Raw genomic sequence first — 22466 nt, forward strand, 5'->3', positions numbered from 1 at the left:
GGGAATTTTTTTTTGGGCAGGTCATAGGTCAGCAGTAATAAAAGGCCTCACCCCCCCCCCCCCCTCCCTTGTTTTGTGGCCGCGTGGTCGCCTTAACGGTATCGGACAAGGACACGTTTTCTGATGATGTGTTTGTGGTACGTGCCAAGGTAGCACAAATAAACATGATTAAGTGCAACACTTTTAATGAGATATGTCACTGCAACTAAAGTACAGATAAACAAATTGCATCTCCATTTTTGTTGCCCCTACGTCTTGCAGCATGGAAGTGTTATCGGTGTCTTATAGTACAAAAACTTGCACGTTGTTGTTTCAGCCTTTGAATCACTTTTTAACATTTGGTACACAATCAATTGCTACTGTGATGCGATATATTTGTAAAGAATAAGACCTCGGTTTGAGTTCTTTGAAAGTATGAACTACGTTTATACTCTTACGTGTTTGTTATATTTGCAGTTTTATTTATTTGGGCAGCAACACTTGCGTGAGCGGAGGATCCCATTAATACTGGTGACTTGGAGGGCGTGAGACAACTAAAAAGTAGTGCGCATCTACAATGCTTAAAAGAATGCAAATCTCTCTGTTACTGAATAGCCTTGTCAACTCCCACGACACTTCTATTCCATTGACCCTCTAGCATTTGATTCCTTAATTGACACAATAGACAAAAAAATGCAAACACTAAGCCATAGGTCACTTAACCCCAACTACTGATGCTTCCTTGCCCAAAAAAAAAAAAAGAAGATTTTACCTGATAGTCTTGCACACATTATATAAAAACACAATGATTTAGAGGTTTTATCTAAATTACTTCATGCAAAAACAATTAGCAAGAAAACGTTATGGGAGGAAAAGAGTACTCGATCAGTGGGAGCTGGTGCACAAGTTGCTTAGGCTAAGGGGATTAAAGTAAGTTTAGGCAGTATATTAACCAATCGGAGGCTGCTGATGGTCCTGCCATTTAAAATGGAGTACGTGTTCTAAATTTGGGAGAGCTACACCAGTAATCTATACTACGCAAAGGAAAATGACTGTGTTAACAGCTTTACACCAAACACATTCACCAACCATAAAAGAACTTAGCGGATAGCTATGAATGGTTAATAACCCCAATAAGAGAATAAGTATGACGTATTCTAAGTTGGCACTCAAAAAGTGTAACTCTAAAGAGGTACTCAGTCCTAGGGTACCAGGGTCACTTTATAAGTCAGATTTAGCTTGGGGACGCTGCTCAACAACAGTTTACGAAGCCTCATTTCACTAGACCTCAGTGCCCAACTTGTGGCGAGATACCATTATACATCCCTTACTTAAAAAGGGAAGCAGATCTAAACCTGCTGACTATCGCTTGATTGCTGTCTTCGACACTGCGGCCAAGGCCAATAGCTGGATTCTTTTAAGTGGTCTGGTAGAATGGGCAGAGCAGGAACAAGCTATTCCTTTTTTCCGAAGAGGCTTAATGCCTAATTGCAGTACAGAAGATAACGTAGCACTGACTTTTAAGGACAAACAAGTAGTACATTTAAAAGGGTCTCCCCTATAGTGAGTTTCATTGATTATTCAGCAGCATTTGATTGGGAAGATTGGCACATCTTATGAAAAAAGCTCTCAGATCAAATACTTGGGTCAGAGTTCAGGTGAGTGATTGATCACATGAATCAAAATAAATAAAGGTCTTAAGCAACTGTGAATTCTGGCACCCTTACTGGTCAACCTTTGCGTAGTTTACATCTGCACAGCCTTCAGTAATGCTAGGTTTCTTACATCAATAATAGGTCAACAAAAATAAATATTTTTCAGAATGCTGTCTACTTAGCAATCTCTAGATGAAACTGCAAAAGGCCTTCCAAGAGATTTAAACAAACTACTTATATAAAATGAATTTAACAAACTAGTCACTAATCAGTCCATAATGTAAGTATTTAAAAAAAAAAAGAATATATATATATATATATATATATATATATATATATATATATATATATATATATATATATATATATATATATATAACAGATAACAGGAAGGCAAACAAGGCATGGCACTTAGACTATCTCTCAGTGAGCTATGTGTCATCATATAATTACTTTTCTTTGGCTGACGTAAACTTTCGCTGAGATACCATTTTTCAATCATAAAAATAATAGTATTGCCCTACCACACTATCTAGACACAAGGCAAGGCCCCTCTGCAAAAAAAAAAAAAGTCCTGAATGTAATCAAGGCCAAACTTTTACCACCTTTGTCCTGCGGTCAATGCACCTTTCAAGACAGACATGCCCCACACTCTTGGCCTGCTACAATGTAAGACCTTTAGAAAGGTTTTTCACTTTCCTCAGAGCATTTACAGATAATGGAAACACCTGGACTTTGGGCTACTGAAACAGGATCTTACATGTAAGGCAGCCTTCGTCACATATCATCAACTTAGAAAGGGAAACATGGTTCAATAAAGACAGTGCTACAGATGATTATTCAGGTGTATAACTCATTTTCAAATCCCATGGCAAAATATTAAGATTGTGCAGTCAAGGACTTGGAAATGGCTATAATCTGGGTAGATAATTCTTCCAAAACAGTCCTAGGGCAACATGAACATCTGAAATTAACCGCATGAGCTGCTGGCCTCACTGAATTTAAAGTTTAGGGATGATGGTTTGTTAATGGAATTATAAGATATACTAACTAATCAGATAGAATACAATGTGCATTCCATCTGCATGAAATGACAGTGTACGCTGCAGGCTCTATAACTAAAAGTCGAAGACAATCTTGCATTTGTTGTGTTGCTGCCCAAGAGTGAGTGCTGAAAGACAAAGCTCCTACAACAATTTTTTTTCTTACACATGGCATCACAAGATGCATGGATGCATTGTAGTACTCCTTAAATGCTGAGAAAACCACTGAGTTACACCAGTCAGCCCAATTCTTAAGAGACTCAAATTCAATTTCTATCTGGATATCTAAATTAGAAGAGAATCAAATACTATAACACCCATTGTTCTATAAAGACCTGTTTGTATATTTGAAAAGGCAGGATTTGCACTAGAAAACAGAACTTTATGTATTATACAACGTATTTTATGTGTTTAACTATTTATATGTTTCAGTCTTTGTAATGATTTCAACTAATCATATTCAATAAATATACTTGCTATATATGGGTGGATGTATCACATTAATATACAGTTATAACAGCTGCTTTCTTCCTCATTATTACACTATTACATACTGTGGAACACAATGGGTATTGATTTAAAAAAACATCAATTGCATATGGTAAGCAGCTCTCTCTTCCGACATGACTGGTAAATGGATTATAATGGAATGTGAGGAAAACTGCACGCGTAAAATGACAACATAGAATATGTCAATCAGTATGTCACTCAATATGTCACTCAATATGCCAATCAATTTGCACTCGGTTTCTTTTAACAAGCAATATAAAGTACCGTCGTGGCCACATAAACTAAGTCAAGGGTTCATCTGTATGGAAAAACAAGAGACTCGTGTCATACGTCATTTTAACAAGGACATTCATGAATTACAGTTGGTTATCCTTTGTTGATTTAATACACAGCAAAATTACAGAGGAGATATTCATAAACTATGCCGGCGCGTGAGGGGAGGAAAGCAGCTGTACCGGCAGGTGGCCCATATTTAATGGCACTTTCTAGTTTCTTGGCAGATCTCTGGAACGAAATGTGACTACTGTTGCAATCCTGGAACTCAGTGGTGATGGCCCGGAACATCTGCGGCAGAGGAGGTGGGGGCCCTAACATTTGTACAGAAAATGGCAAGGGGGAGCAAGGAAAATGATGAAATCTGGCATGAGCATAAGCCTTCTTGCTTCAACTGCTGCATAACTACATGGCTTACAACTGCTTAACCTTGGTCTCTGATTGCAACTCAGAAAAGGATGACCTACTCATTCCCAACTTAATCGGTCCAAATGGATGAGCTACTGCTGACGGGCACAGAAAAAGAAACAAGTTCCTTGCCTGTAACTTTAATTTTGCAACTTATTTCCTATAGAGATTCATATGCTGTGCATAATCACGGAACTCACAGTTTGGGAATTGGAATGGCAGCCTGTTTAGCACTTTCTTTAACCCAGCCAAAACACTTGGGATACGTTTGAATGTAGCTTAAACTTCTTGCCCCAGATCAAAGCAATTGTAAAGACAATTTAACTCCAACTTCATCACAGCCTATCTTTCTATTCTTTTAGCAAACCTCTGCCCTCTTCTGGTGGGAGAACTAATGCATTTACCTCTCAGTCAGGAATCCCCAATCTTAAATTGACCTCCTGTAGGAAGTAACAAACCCTGCTGTTTACCATCATTTTATTAAAAATGTTTTGTTGTAGAGATTTCATTTAGTCTTCATTTTAGCTTCCCTTTGTTAACGTAGCATCTTTTTCTAATGGTGCTTTACACAGGTTTTACCCTAATACGAGAATGTGCCACAAACATATTTATTCCCGGTAGTCGCCCTGTAGTCTGCACAATTAGTTCCAGGGTGACACATAATAGAATGCAATGCCCATGATTTTATTTTTGTGCTCACAGGAGAAGGTTCTTTCTCCCCAGACTAACTAATGATGTTGTTATGCACCTCTGGCACAGTATGATAAATGGTGTTTTATTATTTAAACTATGTCCATGCGGAAAACAGTGAGAGGAACTTCACACTGGAGATATCATGGAAGCTGCTATGCCTGAGATGCAGCTCTGCAAGCCCTGACCGTCATCCTGAGAAGTAAGATAGCCGTGCCAGAGAAGTGCGCAGGCCTGCCCACTCGGATGGGGAGTGTTTGTTAATGCACTGAGGCCGGCTTCCTGACACATTATAGCAAGGTGTGGGGTTAGATCATTCCAGCAGGCCTGCCAGAAGGGTATCCACAATATGCTCTCTTCAGTGTAGAGGTATTAGTGATGCGCAGGAGTGAGTAATATTAGGAATAATTAACATAGTTGAATGGTTTGTGTTTTTCAACATTCTAATAATGCCTAAAACAATGTTGTGTTTCATCTATCTAACAATCACAACTCATGTTCTATTTACAAGGATCAGATCCTTTCAATAAATATTTGAAAATGTATTCTCATATCTTTTCTTTGTGACAACTTGGGCGTCCAAAAGCGACAAATGATATAGGGTTATATCTGGAATCGGAGTCGTCATGTTCGAGGTTACCAACAACATCTATAACTCTGTAGGGTTAGGGGGTTTAGATGATGTTCTGTGAGCTAGTCAAACCAACATTTACTGATTATGCAAGAAGACTCAGTCTCTGTATTATCAAGTTTTGTTGACCTAATACACAGTCCTACTAAATTGGTAGGAACCGCATAATGCCCCTGTTCTTTGTTTCACTACATTTGTTTCCTGGCGGTAAGAATAAAATGTAAGTTATTGTGACTTCTGCACAATGCCTTTCTTCAAACACTATGCTTGAATCTATTCAAATGCTTTAACTCTTATTGTCCTCAGGTAACCTCCTATCTGATTACAAGCATAAGGCTCCAGGAAGGAACTGGCTTTATATATGGGGTACCCAGAACAGTGCGAGAGTGTGTGTGTGTGTGTGTGAGAGAGACAGTGTTGGATTATATATATATAGAGTAATGACCATAGAAAGGATACATTGAATACACTGCCTAACAAGCAAAGTTCGGCCTGTTGTGCAAAAATAAACTACCTTGAGCCGAAGCTCAGGCAAATACAATAGAAGAATCAATGAAAGATGGAATAGAAAAAAACAAACATCAGCTGCAACAGCAAAAAATAGAAAATCAACCCTTCTCTTACCTAATTGACCATTAAGTTCAACTCCAACCCACGTTCCATGAGAAAAATCCACAGGGCCAACGTATCTCACTGTTCCAATTTTGTTATTTCCAATACAAACTTGCTCTCCGATTGCCACCCAGCTAGGTAAAGTATGTGTGTGCTCTGCAAAAGCACAGTCCTCGCTGTCTGAAGCATCCAGATGGTTCTTCCCCAATAGATCTTCACCTGGATAGGAGTCTGCATGATCCTGGCAGCAGAAAGAAGAAGGCTGTTCCTCTGGTTTGCATGCATCATCAGTTAAATCTGACAAACGTGTCACCTCAGCAGGATCCCTACTTTTTTCTCCATTAGAGGAACAAGTAGAATGAACGGGTGGTGTGCCACAGTGCTCCAAATCTTTACCCTCATCCACCCCCATAAACTCTGTGAAAGCATGGTCTTCTAGAATGTCTGATACGCACTCCACAGTTGCTTCACGACATGAAAAGTCAACAGGATTACTTAAGTGTGTCCTAGGTGGGGAGTCAAGAGAACAAAATGAGTCAGTTCTATGAAGGTATTTTACAGTACTCTGTGTGGAATACTGGGACATTGTAATATCTTTTTCTAAGGCACTTTTTTCTGTGAGTGAAGTCAGGTCTGTATTTTCCTTTCCACAGACCCCTGCCAAATCTGTACTCTCCTTAAGCAAAGAACTCCTTAAGTCCTGTGCCACGGAACGTCCTGAAACATCGCTGGGGTCTGAGTCCGACCTCATCTGATTCGCTAATTGTTCACTGCTATCACTGCAGGGCACCAGCATGTCAGACAGGGTGGCATTTGAGGCACTGTGGGAAAAATAGCCACTGGTAATACTGCTAGTGGTCGGGCTACGAGATACATCCTTCTCCAGAACACGAGAGCTTATGAAGTCTGCTTTGGAGGAAAACCAGTCCCTGTTTTCCAGGCTAGCATTGTAAACACCAAAGTCAGCAAACTCTTCAGGCACGTAAGTCCGCAAACTCTGAAAACCGTGTCCGTCGATTGCTTTCTTGCTTATGCCTTCAAGCTCATTGTCCTCCTCTTCTGAATCCTATGGAAATAGTAAAAAGGTGTAAATATACTTTCTACTGAACACTCCACCCATTTGTTATTCATTAAATGAAAGCATGCACCTGCTCCGATTCTGATGTCACTCAGTTTATCCCATTGAAAGGAACTAATGAGAAAAATATGCATTCTTTTGCTGAATTAATGCTAAATATTGCAGCCTTCAGATGTTTCTTGTGCAAATATATTTTGTTTACTACACTAAACATAATTTTCAACGATTAAGCAAATGGACTGCTTCCCAGAGTGTGCTCAAATGGTCATAATGCCTGAAAATACTGAGCACTGTATATTATAAGATGTTTCCAATTTCAAATGGTATGGTAAAGGATGTCTAATACTTCAAATAATCAAGAAGAAAAATGTACTTACTGCCAATAACAGTATTTCCAACTCATGCTAGATTTATCCACAGATTCCTTACCATATGAATGTCCTCCTGCAACCAGACTGAATCTGAAAACTCTTCCCCAGCAATAACTACACAGTGCTGCTAGGTGGCACCATTCAGTCTCAATTTCATCCACCCAGGTTGAGATGACATTGGAGATTATAAGGTGCAACCTGGCATGCTGGCTTCAGTTGAGGGTGTTTTTTCTACACATTATAGATTTTACAGATAAAAGAACTGACAGCGTATCAATGACAGTGGCAGTACAGCATATGATATGTTTGCTCACCACGGGAACTTCTTAGTCACAACACTAGAGAAAAGGAAGCGGTGAGGAATTTGTGGTAAGATGGAGAATTCAGCAGAAAAAACGTTTAGATGGAAACTTCTTCCCTTAGATTCTTAACCTTATGAATAAGTCCAAAGCAATACCCTCCGGGAGGTGGAGCTGAGTAGTATCAGCTATCGGAGGAAGTCATAAAAAACAACTCTGGCAATGTAACTGTCAGTGCATGTATGAACTGTGAGGCAATAATGTTTAGCAAAGTGTGCAAAAATGAACTTGTGGCCGTTTGGCAAATGCCAACCACCATTACGCCTATGGTAAGAGCAATGGAAGGAGCGTTGGCTCGGGCAGAATGGCAACCAGGTGTTTTTATTGGACAAGGTATAGCAGATCGTAATGTCAAATGGTGCACTTGGTTACCTTTTTGACACCAGCAAACCCATAAACAGCTGATCATAATCTATGCCCTCTATGTAGCTGGTCTCCTTGATGGGAAGAGAAGATGATGATGATGATGATGGAAGAGTGATAGACTGACTGATGTGAAAGGCAGACACACACAGTTTTTGCTAAGAAAGATGAAAAAGTTCGAATGACCAGTTAGTCTGAATTAAAGACTGAAAGGCGGGCAGACAGAGTGTCTATGTTTCACAGAACTTGGCCACTGCACATTGGTTCGAATGGGTATACCATAAGAAACAATAACACAAGATTTAAATCTCATTGAGGAACTATAAACAAAGAAGGGGGAAACAAGCAAAGCAACTTATTCAGAAAATATACCACTAGAAGCTTCTTAAACAATGGAGGGAGATAATTGAACAGAGATACGCCATACAAATAACCCTTTCAGTTGTCACTGCTAAGCCTTGCTGGGCAAGAGACAGTGCAAACCATAAAAAGAGGGAAAGGCTTGAATGAAAGGAGTTCAGACCTTCCGACTAGCACCAATGGGCATACTTGTTCCAATGAACCGCATAATTCTGAGGACACTTCCTATTCTGGGCCACGGTGAAGAGATCCAGTTATTGACACCCCAATCTGGAAAATATTATTTCCATCACTTCTGGATGAAGGTCCCACTCCAAGGAGAGATGACTCAGACTCCGCTCCCACACTGAGAGTGGCAGCAAGATGTGACGCTACTGGGAAAATTATCCACTACTGGGTAAATTATCCACTTCTTAAATCACTGCCACAATCGAATCGCTTGCAAACGTAGGTCCCATGACCCCACTTTGCGCTTTCTGTTGATTTAATGTACAGTGGTGGTATAATCAGACAGAACTTGAATAGGACTCCGTGAGCTGGATGGAACGAAGGCATTCATGGCAAGACGGACTGCCTGCAGCTCCAACATATTTATGGGTAGGTGCTATTCCATCATGGACCAAAAGCCACACACCAGGATGTCGCCCAATCCAGCGAGGAGGCATCTGTAACCATGGTAGCCTGCAATTGAGGAGAACAGAAGGGATGACTATGGACTGATTCGGGGGAGCGCGAGGGGGCACATCCAGAGATGCAGATCTGGAACGAAGAGGCAAAAATATGCACTTAAGTCAAAAGGTGTCCCTGATGCTGGAGCCATTGCTTCCTTAGGCATGACCGAAGGGATCTTATTTGCTATCTGACACATGGCACCAACGGAATGCATGAAGAGATCAGGCGTATGACTTGCAAAATCAGAATTACTGTCTGTGCCAGAAATATCAATCATAAGCCATGTAGCTGGAATCTTCTGAGGAGGAGGAATGACCTTTATAAGGGCTGTGACTAGCATTACTTAATCTATGGGGTGGTGAGATGAGATTTCTGGGTCATGAAGAAGAATCATTATGTGCTGAAGATATTCTGTGATCAATGCAGGAGACTTTGTCTTCACCAGCCAGTCATTCAAGTAAGGAAATACATGGACTCCTGATCTCCTGAGTGAAACTGCTGAATTGCTATAATCTTTGTGAATACTAGCAGAGCAGTCATTAATCCAAATAGTAGAACTGCAAACTGGCAGCAATGAGATGAGATGGTCTCTAGAGATTCAGATGTGGGTTAAATCAAGTTTTGATGTCCGGAAGCAATGGTATTCTGCTAAATGAAGAGAAAACGTGGCTGTAACATGAAAGGGAATTCAATCCACACCCTTGTGGATTGTCTGTGGTTTTTATCCCAACGGAAGACCTTTTTAAAACTTATTTTAATAATATATGGTACAAGGGATGGGGGAAAACAAAATTATTGGCTGAAATGAGATTTCTTGTTCCGACGTGTGCATGGGGCTTATTTTCATTGTCTGTCGAAAACCTTTACAGTTAATTTGAGATAAATTCATTAACCCGGTTGGAGTTGTTTTTTTAATTCAATATGATGTTTTCAGAAGACATATATATGTTTTATCGTTTGATGAATTGTATTTTATACCAGCATCTTATAACAAGTGTTTTCCTTGTATTTAAATATCTTGTGTCTCACGAATATGTTTAAAAGACTAAGGTCTAAATAAACATGTTTTGAATGACTGAGATGCAACAGTGAACTTCAAGTAACGGCTGAGAGCGGGTTGATTCGGTAGATGAAAATCCAGGTCCTGGGCATCCAAAGACACTAGCCAATCACCTGCACTGCGGGCCAGTAAGACCTGGACAGGAACAGAAGTTTTGAAATTGAAAGTTCAATGGGTGAATGTCCAGGAATTGTCTCAGGCCTCCATCCTTCTTGAGGATCCATAAGTAAAGGGGATCCCATGCCCCTTTCCTCCACGGACACCACCTTTCTGGCACCTTTTTTTAAGTTGAGCACAAACTTCTTCCTCCAAAATTGAGGCGTGAGCCTACAGCACATCATGGATAGAAACAGTAGGACGTAGCACTTGTGGATTACCTGGATAAATCAGCAAGCCTCTCAACTGATGAAGAAAAAAGAGACCCCAACCCTACCCCCTCTGGAGGCTGATGGTGTGTGGGGGTATGGGAGATGGCGGCGCTGGGGTTAAAGAGGTTACAGACAGCAGAGACAGACTTGGATGGCAGCTGTTTCTTTTGTGATAATGACACCCATTAGATTTAACCCTACTTAAAAAGGAGCAAATGCATTTGTTGGAGTGTTTAGACCAAATGTTAAGGTAGCCACTGATGAGACTTTAGTGCGCTAGAGTAGCCTCCAAATTTTCAGTACTGTTGGTACAACAGATTCACTGGGGAGGCAAGGTCCAGCATATGTACCATGGCGTGGCAGTTTTTTAAGAATTCCAAGGACTAGTTGGCCTTCTCCACTAACAGCCATTCAACATCAAAAAAGGCATTCCCATGAGGATTGATAAGACATCTCCTGAAAAAACCATTCAAATGCATTTAAGTTTGGCTGCAAGGGATCGAGCCACAATGTCAGGAGAATCCTGTCTGCACTTTGATATTTGTTTGGATGCATCCAAACCATTGTTGACATTAACAGAAAAAATCTTTTTCAAGTGGTCAGGCAGATTGATGACAATCACTTTTGCCATCTGGACATGGTTATATTAGCTGACTGGATATATGGCATTCGCAGAGCGAAATAAAGGCGGAGAGGCAAACAATTTGTTTCATAGAGTGCATACTCAAACTATTTGTCTGCAGTGACCATAGTAAAAGTATTTGGGTTAAGCTTTGCATAAGAGACACTGCACAGAAGGACTGGATGACAGAAACTTCGGCTCACAAGGCGCAAGTCTGTTACATTGTGTAATTTCCCAGTGGACTGTCTGGCACAAGAAGAGTTTCTCCTAGCAAGTCCACAAGGGCTTCTACACTGCCTTAGTAAACGGTGACAGAGAATCTAAGCCTGCAGAAGAGGTTTGCAAGAATGTCAGATTTCACCTGGCAGACCAGTTAAATTCCAAAGCTTCAGCTGCTTTTCATACCACTCAATTAGATAAACCAACTTTCTCTGATGGAGACCCAGAGTGAAGTTGAGGCCACTTGCATTTTTAAGTTCAGGTAAAGGCCAACATCTATATTGTAAGCATAGGCACGCTTCTAAACCTCTAAGTCATTACCTTCTCTATAGCGATCATCTTTATGTGGCATGGAAAAAATAATCCAAATTGCATCCAAAAAGTGCCTCCATCTAGGTGAATCTTTTAAACCTAGGATGGTGTTCTGCCATAAATTCATCAACATAGCAAGCTAGGACATTTTACTTTTCCCACTCTGATAATATCCACTGACTGCGAAGTTGTACACAGGCTGTAATCAGCACAGTGAGCAACACCAGTGATGGCAACATATGTGACAATGAGTGATGAGCGCATGTGAGTCGCCACACTGGAGGGCACTATCTTCATTTGAAACATCTAAAAATCACCAAAGCTGGAACCTCTAGATGCTCAGAGCAACAAGATTTGCTAAACCCACAAGAGTGGCCCTAAGAGTAATGTGGATGACTTGAAGATATTCATAATGGTTGTCCAAAGTCATTGACCTGGTCAGAGTCAACCAAGTTGGTAGTTTGGCTTTGAGACTCCAAATAGTCCCAGAAGCAGAAAAATGTAATTAAGAAAGAAAAGGATTTCCCATTTAAATTGTGTTTTTTAGTTGGAAGATCTCTTGGGAGATCATCTCTTGCTGGTCTCTTTACCTAAAGAGGACTACTCTGGCATATTCCTGCATGTGCCTTGGAAAAAAAGATAGAGTAAGGCTGTGGCGTTCTGTAAGGTCTAAAGTCTTAGTAGAAGGTGAGCGGCAATTCCTATGTAGAGGGCATTGTTATAGTCCAGTCGGCTGATGATGAGGTGTCCTTGCTGGGGCGCCATCTCCTCTCCAACTTTGTGCCGCCTCATTTAGCTGTTCTGAGTTCTTGGGTGTACCAGCTGGCCTTTTTGGAAGATTTTCTTTTGATATTTCTTTTAATGAGGACAATGCTGTTGGCACAATTGGTGATCCAGGCATTAAACTTTTTCACTTCCTGTTCATGGTTGGTAGCGGTAGCAAGGTTGGAGGTGAAGGCATTAGCCCAGCTGGTATCTGAGATTTTATTCCAACTCTGGTGGGGGCATTGGTCATCCTGGTGGTGGTAGTGTGGGGGTTGGAGATGCTAAATGTGGACGATGGAGTGATCGGTCCCATATGAGCTGTGACATGGCTGTATTTGTTGTGGTTGCTGGAGGTGAAAATTGGGTAGAGTGCAGTGTTCTGCGGTTTGTGTAGAGTCGTGCATGATCTGGGTCAATCCAAAGCTGCTCATACTGTTGAGGTGTGCGGTGTTTTGTCGTTGGGAGTCGTAGATGTGGAAATTTAGGTCGCTGAGGAAGATATAGTCCTTCAAATCTAAGGCTTGAGGCGCAATGAAGACTGCAATTCATGTTGCAGAAGCTCGAGCGCGGGCCTAGGGTATGCGAGGGTGCCTCCGATGGTTGTCTTGTCGTCCGTGTGGAGCTTGAAGTTGAGATGTTCCATGGGGGTGGTGGTGTTGTCGTTAGTGGTGGTACACTATATGGTCTCTTTGTGGATGATGGCTGTTCCTCTTCCCGGCTTGTTGGTGCGGTCTTAGTGAGTGATTTTATATCCGTCAGGGATCGAAGTGGCAATGTCGAGGGAGAATGTGGGGTTGAGCCAGTGAAGAAGATAATGTTGGGTGCGAGGGTGGTTATTTGACTTGGCCCTTTTTGGCTTAAGTCCCTAAACTTTTTGCTTTCCCCTAGACCTTTTATCTGACATGGTGTTGCCAACTTAGATGCTTTGTACACTTTGCCACTGCTAACCAGTGTCAAAGTGTAAGTGTTCCCTGTATAAAGTAATGGTAATTGGTTGTCAATGATTGGTTATGTTTGCCTTACTAGTAAAGTCCCTAGTAAAGTCCCTAGTAAAGTGCACTGTGTGTGCCAGGGCTGGTAATGCAAATGCTACTAGTGGGCCTGCAGCACTATGTGTGCCACCCACACAAGTAGCCTTAAAAAGAGAACTCAGGCCTGCCATTGCAGGGCCTGAGCGCAGTTTGTGAGACTGCCATGTTGTTCTGTCAAGTGCACTCACATGCCAGACCTTACCCTCCCCTTTCTGTGCACCTAAGACACCGCTATGGTAGGTCTGGGGTCCCCCCTGGACAGGGTGTAGTTCATGTGAGTTTAGGATATGTCTTAAGGTGTGTGTCATGTCCTGACAGAGAAATAATCTCCTTTTCGTTTTTCACTGTGGAAAGGCCATCTTGCCCATAGGACAGAATGGGAAGGCTGTGTAATATGTTTTCCAGCCTATCTTCCCAAAGTCTTAAGATGGAAGGGTGAAGTTTAGCATGCGTGAACTCACAATGTAATAACACATCTTTTTATGTAGGGTTTTTGGCATTGTGTGTTCAGAAGCCACTCTTTTAAAAGTGGCTGCATTTTTGTGCTCCGACATTTCTGTGCGTCTCTGCCTGGCTGTGGATTGACTGTCTGGATTTGAAAGCGATAGGATCTGGGGAATGTCTTGACCCAGGGGAGGAGGTGAGACATCAACAGGCTGATCTGGAGTGTAGGGGGAGGAGAAGCCCCTAGAGGTGAAGAGGCCTGGGCTGCTGCTATAAAACAATTGTCCCATCTACTGCTGAGTGATTGAGAATCCAGACCCCCACTAATCAAAGGAAGAAAGGTGTCACTGGCAGGGAGGCACCCAGAACTAGTTTGAGCAGGGGTCAGTGCCCCCTGAAGCACAAAGACTTCAAAGCCATTGAGGGGTATAACCAAGAGAACTGAAGCCCCTGACCTTTGGAGAATGGCTTGATCAAGTGTGAACAAGACTGGAGCTACTTTGTGGTCAAGAGGACCTTTGCCAAGGAAGAAACAACTGAAGAGACTATTGGATAGGACTGCTCTTGCTCTGTGATCTGGGGCTGGCCTGCAGTTTGCTGTTTCAACCAAGGAAAGGCTAAAGGGACTTTGCTGTGTGCTGTGTCCCCCTGCTTGAAGGACTTTAAGCTGTGCTGTGTCCTGAAGTAACTATCTCTATGGGCTTGAGGTGATCTGGCTCCCTGTTCAGAAACACAGGAACATAAAAGTTTCCAGAAGAGTTTCAGCGGCGCTCTGTGAGCATGCCTGTTGCAGTCTGAGACCCTCGTAAGGACTACCTGTGATCGCAGGCGCCTGGCGTCCAAATGAGTCTCAGTGGCACTGTGTGCAGCCTGAGATCTTCAGGAGGATCGGTCTGTGATCGGGGGTACCTGGAGTCCAAGCAAGGATCAGCAACACGGTGAGCGTGCGCTTTGTGCAGCCTGAACCCCTTTGTGAGGATTGTCCAGTGATAGTGCGCACCGAAATCCAAGTAAGTCTTAACGCCGTTGTGTACGGGTGCGTTGGGCACCGTGAGACTTTCGTGAGGATTGGCCTTGTTATCATGTGCACTGGAATCCAATTGAGTCTCAACGCTGTTGTGTGCGGGTGCGTTGTGCACCGTGAGACCTTCGCGAGGATTTGCCGTGTTATCGTGTGCACCTGAGTAAAGTGAGTCTCAGCGACGCTGTGCGCGTGATCTTCGTGAAGCAGGAGACTTGTGTGTGGAGTGCCCCGTGATGGTGCACCCGGAGTGAAGGAAGATTCAGCAGCCTAAGATCTTCGGAAGTGAAGCGGCCTAGACCGGCAGTCCCGGAGGAGCGGAGTTGCCGGCCCGAGCCGCCGTTGCCATTTTACAAAGCTGCATTGGAGGCCCAGCCGCTGACAAAGGAGAGGAGAGTGAGTTTGCACCCCCCAGGTAACGTGTGTCGACATCTGGGGCGGGGCACAGGCTCGGAGGGAGACGCTCTCGGACGCTCTCTCTTGTTGCCAGTACGAGCCTCTGTATCGCCAAAAGAGTGGTGGTACAGGGGCCGGAGTGCGAAGCTGCACTTTGGGATTACATCGTACTGTGTGAGGGGCAACTGTGAGTGGCAGAGAGACCGCCTAAGGCCCGGTGATCGGGGCCTGAGTGTATTACGCATTATTCCATTTCTGAAGAAGGGAGTACCTGACTGTCATATTACACATTGCATCATTTCTGTATAACGGAGTACCTGATTAGAGTATTATGCATTGCATTATTCCCGCAAACCGAACTACCTGATTAGTGTATGACGCATGGCATTTTTATCTGCATAACGAACTACCTGATTGTCATATGACGCATTGCATTGTTTCTGAATAACGATCTACCTGATTAGCGTATTGCGCATTGCATTTCTCCTGCATAACAAATTACCTGATTAGTGTATATGCATTGCCTTACTTTTGCTGAACGACATATCTGGTGGGGGTATCACGCATTGCATTATATGATCTTGCAAAGTGCCCGATTGTTACGTTATGCATGACAGTATTATTACATTGCAAAAGTATCTGATTCTAGCATTACGACTGTATGATATGATTTTAGGAGTACAGGAGAATGTTAAGAAGTGCTCATTGATATCGCCAGAACTTACAAGGGCTGGCTGGCCTAACAACCAGCCAGGAGAAATATTACACAACCTCATATGTTGGTTTTATATTGTGTGGTGTTATCGTATATCTTTTTACATAAAGTTGATACTCGTTTTCACAAAACTCGTGTGGAGTCTATTTGTGGTATCATCATTGGATTATTGTGAGCGTGGTTGCGAATACTTTACAAATTTGCCTCGAAGATAAGCCTGGCTGCTCATGCCAAGCTACAGAGGGGGTGAGCGGGGCTATCTAAAAAGGTGACCTTCCTTTCCCTGACCTTGGAACGTGGATCCCTACTTGGCCTAAGGTACCTACCTCAGCCAACCAGGAGCAGGGTGATGGCGGGCAATGATCTTGTGCACAGGAGTGCCAGCGCAGGGCTTGGCCCAGGTGGGAGCAAAATATCTTTGAGGATTTCAGTAAAGGGGAGTAAGGGTTCTGATGAGAACACCCAGGGATGAAGCACGCTGTTAAGATATTGGCAGGTGCAGCTGCCACTGAGTAGGACGGGTGGGGAAAGGGGTTGAGAAATAAATTAAAATGTGACTTATCGTGCTCCAGACCACTGCCGCGCCTCGTCCTCTGAAGCAGGAAGCACAGGCTCTGCAAACCCAATCAAAATGCTGCAATGCAGCTCTGTGATTGGTCTGAGCGCAGTGGATCGGTGCTCAAACGGGGACAGGGAGGCTGCTCATGTTTCCCACCAGGATGTGGAATGCAGCTTGGTGGGGAACATGCAAGGTGCGCAGGGCTGTTTGGCAGCCCAAGAAGGCCCGGGGCCGGCCAAACCATTATGCTCCCACCATTCCTGACCCTGCTGGCTGTGACGACAGCCAAGCCCGTCCCAACCCATAAAGCTGTATGACAAAGGGAAAATAAAATGATAAAGTAGTGTTATCATTTTATTTTTCCTTTTTCCACTGTAAAAAAATGTCTAAGCGGAGGAGCTGCCACTGGATATTGGTCTTGACCTCGACTATGGGCAGCTGCAGATCAAGGACCTCAGCTGCATTCGGACCACCATTGCAAAAGAAGTCCATGATCATGATTAAAATATTAGCATGCGATTCCAGGAGCAGTCCTGAGACCTCCCTTGTGAACGGGCACTGGAGTGGCACAGCCACTTGGCAAGCAGCCAAAAGCCTCTTGGCCTGCTCGTGTATGGCCTTGGGATTCGTGGTATTGCACTCTGCACAGAATGTGCAGCCGTGGCCTCGCTCCAGGCACCACAGACACACCAAGTAGGGGTCTGTCATAGACATCTGTCTGTGACAGGCACCACAATGTTTGAACCTAGTCGGTTTCTTCAAGGACATCTCTGAAAAAATGGGAAAGGACAAAGGCACACTAAACTTTGACAAAATGTTTTGAAGAATTACTGTGGAGAGATCTTCCAGATCTGCGCTGATGGCATGGAAAAGAAGGAACTGAGGTCAGTACACTGGGGTGGCGACTATATAGGAATTGCACACATCACTTCCAGCACCATCAATGCCACACAGAAGTGAACAACATCGTCTACCAGTGCACAAGGGGATAGCTCTAAGATTTCAGGATCCCATCTGATGTCTGGGGACTATTCTAAGGTAAGGAATCTGCAGCTAGAAGTCTCCATCAGCTAGGGGTCTGTGTTGTGGATGTCATACCAGGCCACAAATTTGTTAAAGCATAGACGGACTTTGTAGAAGGACACCTGGACTTTGGGATTAAATTCATGATCGCAAGTGTCGGATTAAATGGAGTCAAATGCCATTTTTCACTTCTAAGCACTGAGGGGTATATTACGCAGGTATGGGTGCAGAACCCTGCCCTGCTGCTGCAACAGAAGATCCTCTTGCAGCTGTAGCCCGATTAGAAGCCAAGTGCTCATGCACAGATGTTCTGGGTACCACAATCTTCCAGACCAATCCGGGCCCACTAGCATAACTTGGGCCCGGTCGTTCCTGATCTTCCTTACAATTCAGGACAAAAGAGGCAGAGACAGAAAGGCATATAGATGTCCTGTGCTCCAATCTAGCCTGAATGTGAGTAATTGAAAGCCTTTTTGGGGAATTCCAATGAGCCTATGTTTTGACATGTCTCTGATGATGGTGAAAAGATCTAGCCAGGGCTCTCCCCAGTGATGGAAGATGTCATGCATCCTTTCGGGATGCAACAGTCATTTGCAATCTATTAGGCGTAATCCACCATGGCTATCAAAGTTCCTGCCAGATGGCTAACCATCAACGAAAGCCCTGATATTCCAACCAACTACAGAGCTGCAATGCCTCTTGGTACAGGACTCCACTCCACCTTGCTTGTTCTAGTACCACATGGCGGTGGTATATGAAAAAACAGCCTTCCCTTGATAGATAGTAAGGAAAGTCTTCAACGTTAAGCAGATGTAGCTTGCAGCTCTAACAGTTTTATGGGAAGCTGGATTTACCCTAGAGATCAGAGTCCTCTCATCTCTGCCTCTCCCAGATGACTTCCCCCAACTCAGCAGGGATGCTGAGCCACCATCAGCTCTGTTTTGGGAAGGAAGAGGGGTCTGCCGCTGGTCAGGATGCTGTGGAGCAGCCACCACTGCAGATCTTTTGCAGTCTGCAAAATCTGGATGACATCTGACAGCTTTCCTTGGGTCTGAGCCCAATGAGACTGCAGGTGACACTGCAGAGCCACACATGCCACCTGGTGCAGGGGACATGCAAGAGGCATGAAGTCCACAGTTTACAAAGTCTCGGAGCCACTCTCACTGAGATCCAGGACAGATGATGGAACATCGGGATCATAGCCCAAATGTCCTAGACTCATTGCGATACAGAAAAGGCTCTTAATAGGACTGTAGCCAGAAAAGCTCCAATAAATTGAAGCTTTGGTTGAAGAGTCAGATGCATCTTTGACTCACTGACAAAGAACCTCAAGGATGTCAGGAGGTTGCCTGTAGGTGGGCTATGGCCGACAGTGGTGAGCTCGCCTTCAGCAACCAGTCATCAAGGTAGGGGGGAAACGGTATTCCCAGCCTCCAAAGATGTGCAGTGGCATCCACCATCACTTTTGTGAACTCCCCATGGGCTCTGCGAAGGTCAAAGCAGAGCATGGGAAACTGAAAATGATCCTGACTGACCCTTAACCCGGGTTGACCTTGAACAGCAGAGGACGTATGTGGAACTACAAGATGGGCACATGAAAATACACATCCTGCAGGTTCAAGGCAACCATCAAGTGACCTGGATCCAGGGCACCTAAAGTAATCATTCTGAATTTGTACTCCTGGAGGAAGGCATACAAGGGCAAATAAAACAGGACAAAGGTGGCCATAGTTGGCTTAAGGAAAATGCAGGCACAGCAACACATCTGTAATTCCAAGGGTGGCAACCTCTTGATACCCCTTTGGCTAATAGAGCCTGCACCTCTTGCAACTAGATGGAGAGGTGCTCATCTGAAAGCCACTCTGATGTGGGAAAAAGTTGAGGTGGATCGGAAAGGAATGATTGGACATAGCTCTGATGGGCAATCTGGAGGATTCATCTGTTGGATGTGATAATCAGTCACCCTGGAATTAAAATGTCTGATCCGGTCTCCCACAGGGCAGTTGTGAGCCGCTAAGGGTCAGCTAAAGTGGCTTGGAGGCTGATGCTGCAGAGATGGAGGGGCTGAGCACAATGGTGTCCCTGGTGGCCTGCACAAAGTTTGTCTGATCAACGTCCTCACCCCTTCTCTGGTGGTGGCGGAGCTTGGAGGCACCTATACTCCAGGCCTCTGGAGTAGCCTTGGAAGGCGCAAAACTGTTTAGAAAATTGCCTTGCAGCAGTAGGCAGGCCCAAGGAGCATGCAGTGGATCAGCTTTCTGTGAAGCACTCTAGGGCAGAATGAGACTTTATGCCAAAAAGGCAGGACCCATCAAAAGGTTTGCCCATCAGAGGTCCCTGCATATCCCCAGAAAAGCCAGTGGAACTCATTCACATGTGATGGTGGAGCACTACACTAGTACACCACAAGCGGTTAGTAGTATCCAAGCTATCCCGGATGACCTACTTTGCTGCATCTTGACCATCTTTAATGGTGTGAGCCAAGGAGGCCAAAACTTCTCTAGGACTGCCAGCAAGATCTCACTAACCAAATCCTAAAGAGGGTGTGTATAACACACGCTAATGGGCAGACAGCATTAACTGATCACAATGCCAAGCTGGTGTAGAGGAACATTCACTTTCTGAATGCCTCAATACTTTTGGACTCCCTGTCCAGAACGGTTGTAGGGAACGCATTAGGGTTAATCTTACAGGTGGAAGTTTGGAAAACCAAACTGTCAGGACTTGGGTGTTGCGCAAGAACGTCTGGGTCACTTGGTGCCGGTCTATAGTACCTGGTCACCTGCTTGTTTGTCTTGTAGGCAAGAACAGGACTTTGTCCAAGTAATCATACGGGTGTCAGTCACAGCTTTATTAAATGGGGAAAAGGGTTCAGACCAGGCACATGTGCAGAAAGAACCGAAAAGGATCTCAGAGATGGAGTGGAAATCAGCAACTCAAATTTGAGGGAGGTTCTAGGGGCACAGATGGTTCTGAGGACCTATCTGCCAACAGTAACCAGGCTGGAGGCACTGCAAATCCTTGAGGCCCAAAAGCACATAAGAGAGAACCAGAAAAGTGCCAGAAATATGAGACATGGCTTCCTTGAGGTCCAACATGCTGAGGCATCAGCGATGGCACGAGGAAATAAGGGCACAAGTGGGCCAGTAGTGGGATTGGCTCGGCAATCGGGATCAGATGAGACCTTAATGTCCTACCAGCTTCTCTTAGGATAGGGATGAGGTTGACCCACTTCGCCTTCTTGCGTTTCTTCTTGGCCTTACCAGACGACTTCGAACATAATGAGGATTTGTCCAAGGAGTGGCTTCGAGAGTTGGAACAAAACCGCCCTTCGACTTGGCGCAGGACGTATTAGAGGTGTCATTCCTGCTGTCTTCATAGGGGACAAATTTGCTCTTGTCCAAGGAAAATAATTTTTAAAGGAGTTGGTTAATGGATAAAAAGTTGTGGCGCAACAGATCCACATTCAAAGGTATGGAAAGGAAAAACAAATGACGTTGACATGTGCTTATATGCAGCTCCACTCCATTACTTCCGAAGAAGAATCAAGTTAACATGGAGCTGCAATGTGCCAGCTAGCAGTGTGCGGGAACTCTGCTTTGAAAATTTCCGCATCCAGTCTGGCACCTGGGGAATATTCTACAGGTGAGGAATCGGAGATTAAAATTATCCATCAGAACAACTTGGCATCTTGCTCTTTGATGGATTTTGGGTGCCACAAGGAACAAGTGTTGCAGGCCGAGGGGTCAGGATCCTAGACATCACATCCAGATATCAAGACGATCCAACAGACAAAGCTTCTTATGGCATAGGCAACAACATTTTAACCCTGAAACCTTCGGAGGAAACCTCTGAACTAGTCGCTGCAAAAGAGGAGCAATTTCACAATGAACCTCCAAGAAGAGCTCCAGAATTTGGTTAATGAGATGTGAAAGAACTGAAAATTACGCCAGCATTCTGGGTGGCTCCTTACATATTCCAATGACATCATATTTTGGAGTATGGAGTCACAGTTGAAGGTGCATGGAGCCAATTGGTGAAGCTGAAGAGTTATTGCTGGGGGAAAAGGTTTCAGGCTTTAGTCTAGTACGTGGCAATAGTTATATGATGAAGAGTTTGTGAGAAGAAGCATACCTACATAAACACACACAAAATGTAGATATGAATTTCAGAAGTCTCTCTAGTCCTGCATATATCCAAACAAGGTAAATACCTAGCACTGTTTACACTGTGCCCCAGGGTATTTTAGTGTTAGAGATTTGAGCACAACTTAAATCTAAAAGTGATTCCTCTGTCCAAAATTATTCTGTGCAAGACTGGTACATCTGGACCGCCTAGTCAAAAGGAAGTAAGACTCACTCAAGGCCCGAGATACATATAGGGTTAGAGGATATATGCAATTATATGTCATGTTACATTTCACTTTAATCATGTCATAAATCGGCTGATGTGGCTTATGACGTTGTTACCTCCTGAGCATGCTCCTCTGCAACGCCACGTGTTTTATAAATGTATGTCTTATGCTCCTATCATTACTAGCGGCCGGCCGGAAGGTTGTAGGCCCATACTTGTATATTCTTGAGACTTGTAATAAACGGTTTCAAAAAAAAAAAAAAAAAAAAATCATGTCATAAATCCTTCTGTCTAAGTACTTACATTTTGACGATGTGTCATCTTTGAACAGATGTTGACTAACATTTTTTAAATTTTATTTGAACAACTAGCCTGATAACCCATACCTTACATCCGCTTCCTGCTGTGGCACCATGCTGCACTTGCACCTCCCACTATTGAGCTCTTCTTCATCCCAAGAGCATACTTTTCCATTCATAAATAATTTTACAGAAATAATTTTCTAATAACAATTTATCTTCAAAATTTAAAAAGTCAAACATTATAGGTCCCAGTATCATTACATACTCTACTT

General features: G+C 43.6%; 1 protein-coding gene across 6 annotated transcripts in view; it reads right to left on the reverse strand.

Moving 5' to 3' along the window:
- KIF13A (kinesin family member 13A) overlaps window positions 1–22466 on the reverse strand; it is a 758668-nt gene that overhangs the window by 21638 nt on the left and 714564 nt on the right. For all 6 annotated transcript variants that reach the window (XM_085607091.1, XM_085607090.1, XM_085607089.1 and 3 more), the window contains one exon: window positions 5814–6867. In XM_085607091.1, the coding sequence (XP_085463217.1) occupies window positions 5814–6867 (1054 nt within the window). The remainder of the gene's footprint in view (window positions 1–5813; window positions 6868–22466) is intronic.

This window comes from Triturus cristatus, chromosome 5_2 (assembly GCF_964204655.1).
Source record: "Triturus cristatus chromosome 5_2, aTriCri1.1, whole genome shotgun sequence".
Taxonomy (NCBI): Eukaryota; Metazoa; Chordata; class Amphibia; order Caudata; family Salamandridae; genus Triturus; species Triturus cristatus.